The 1,908-nt window shown below is 47.6% G+C and overlaps 1 protein-coding gene across 1 annotated transcript in view; it reads left to right on the top strand.

The window, feature by feature from the left end:
• The window catches only part of LOC119586364, a gene marked incomplete in the record, with an annotated part of 60,439 nt that overhangs the window by 52,590 nt on the left and 5,941 nt on the right, over positions 1 to 1,908 (top strand). Inside the window, 1 exon segment of the mRNA XM_037935076.1 lies at positions 846 to 1,053. Coding sequence (XP_037791004.1) covers positions 846 to 1,053 — 208 coding nt within the window.

Below are 1,908 nucleotides of genomic sequence, written 5' to 3' on the forward strand. Positions count from 1 at the left end.
TATGATGCAGATTTCTCTCTCGAGAAAGGGATTAGATCGTGTATAAGTGATCGTCTCTTGTTATTCTGTCCTTTATTTTTCTTTAATCCTCTGCTCCCTATCTTCCCCCTTCTGTACTACTTTTTTCGAACGTTAAGTGTCAGTCAGCCTTCTGTCGTCGCTTGTACCCTGACGTGTTTTCGTACGCTTCTTTATCTGTCTTTTTCTACATTTTATCCATGTGACCAGTCAAAATTATCGCAGAGGATTGTAGATGATTTCATGAGTATAGGTTGCATCATGACGTCAGAGTTATAGAAGATGGCAATGATCGTGACGTCATGATTCAAGTATCACGTCACTATCACGTCATTGCGTCTCCAACCTCATACTGTGCTAGAACTTTTAACGCCGTACCAGTTTTTCATTAAGACAATTTAAAATGAGTTGAAATTTTGTCGTGCAAGTGTTGAAGTAGAATTTGAAGCCTTATTTACCCAAAGAACTTCCGATTGTCTTTTGTTGGTCTTCCCACATGACAGTCACGTGTGGCCATATGCTTGTACCGTACTCATTGTTTTGGACAGCATAAAACGTATTGTGGATTATATGAATTTAAGCTAATCATAAAAAAAGAATTTTTAATTTCTCTCTAGATATAGCAAAAACAGAATAATAATTTAACGGATGATCTAACTTTCAAGCAACGCCATTTTCACTCAGACCCATTCCCAAGTCGTCCGCCTCCCCCTCTCCCTTTTATGCCGCATGACGCCGTCGCCCCTTATAGCGAGGCCGACATTCAGGTTCGAAGAGCCCATGTTGACTCGAACTAACCCCTTCTCCCTCCCCCTCCCTCCCCTCAGCAGATCCCCCGCCAGCCCCGCCCGCGGGTGCGTGGACCGCCGCAGCCAGAGCCTCGCGGGCCACTACAGCAGCAGACGTCTGGCTCACAACGGCCGAAATGCGGGCAAGGTGGCGCTGCTCCGCCCCGCGCTCAGCCTCGAGGCTCCGATGCCCACGATCCAGCCTCTCCCCAGAGTCTACCTCGACCTGAGTATTGAGGGCATTAAGGTGAGTCCCAGGCGGAGAAGCGAATCCTTGGCAGCGAGGGGAATCCATTGAACGTGAGGTGAGTCATTAGCTGCAAGATGAGTCAGCGGTTTTGAAGTGAATCGGGTCATTTTAGCATGTAGTGAGGTGAGTAAAGGCAGTGAGATGAGTCGGTGTCAAGGAGCGAGTCGGTGGCACCAAGGCAAGTCCATCGCGTGGGAAGGGCGTGTGCTTGTGTATCTGCCTCGGGGCGGTGTCATGAGGTGCTGGAAGGTGCCAGACGATGCCAGGAGGTTGCCAGATGATGCTTAAAGGTGGAAGCGCCACGCTGAAGTGCTGGTAAGTTTGCTTGTTGCCGATATAGCCCGACACTTACACAGACACAGCCCAAAGAAACACACTCTTATCTCGAATATTTCCAAACGAAGATAAATTTCAAGAAGCTACGAGACGTAACGTAAATAAGATAAAAGAAAAACTAGTGAGCGGTGAGTGTTGCTCGCGATCAATTTCCAGCAGACAGCAGCAGGTGGTGGCAGCAGAGGCGGCGACAGCGGCAGATGGTAGTAGGGACAGATGGAATAAAGTTTTCTGTATTGTCCTCGTAAGTTGAAGAGGCAGCTGGTGAGGGAATTAAAGATAAAGGAGATCAGGTGGTACTCAGATGAATAACTGCTGATCTTGAACTCTTTACAGACGTTCCTTTGAGGCTTCGTTACCACCCGGCTGGTGTTGCAGTCTTCCCCGCACTTCTGTTATTGTCTGTCGCTGAACTTTGCTGACGATACACCATCTGCTTAGATTGATTGTTTGCTTTACTTAGCCGGCTGGTATGCCATGGCTGTTGATAGCATTCCAACAGTGATGATTAAAAGA

This window comes from Penaeus monodon, chromosome 21, assembly GCF_015228065.2.
Source record: "Penaeus monodon isolate SGIC_2016 chromosome 21, NSTDA_Pmon_1, whole genome shotgun sequence".
In the NCBI taxonomy this organism is placed as follows: Eukaryota; Metazoa; Arthropoda; class Malacostraca; order Decapoda; family Penaeidae; genus Penaeus; species Penaeus monodon.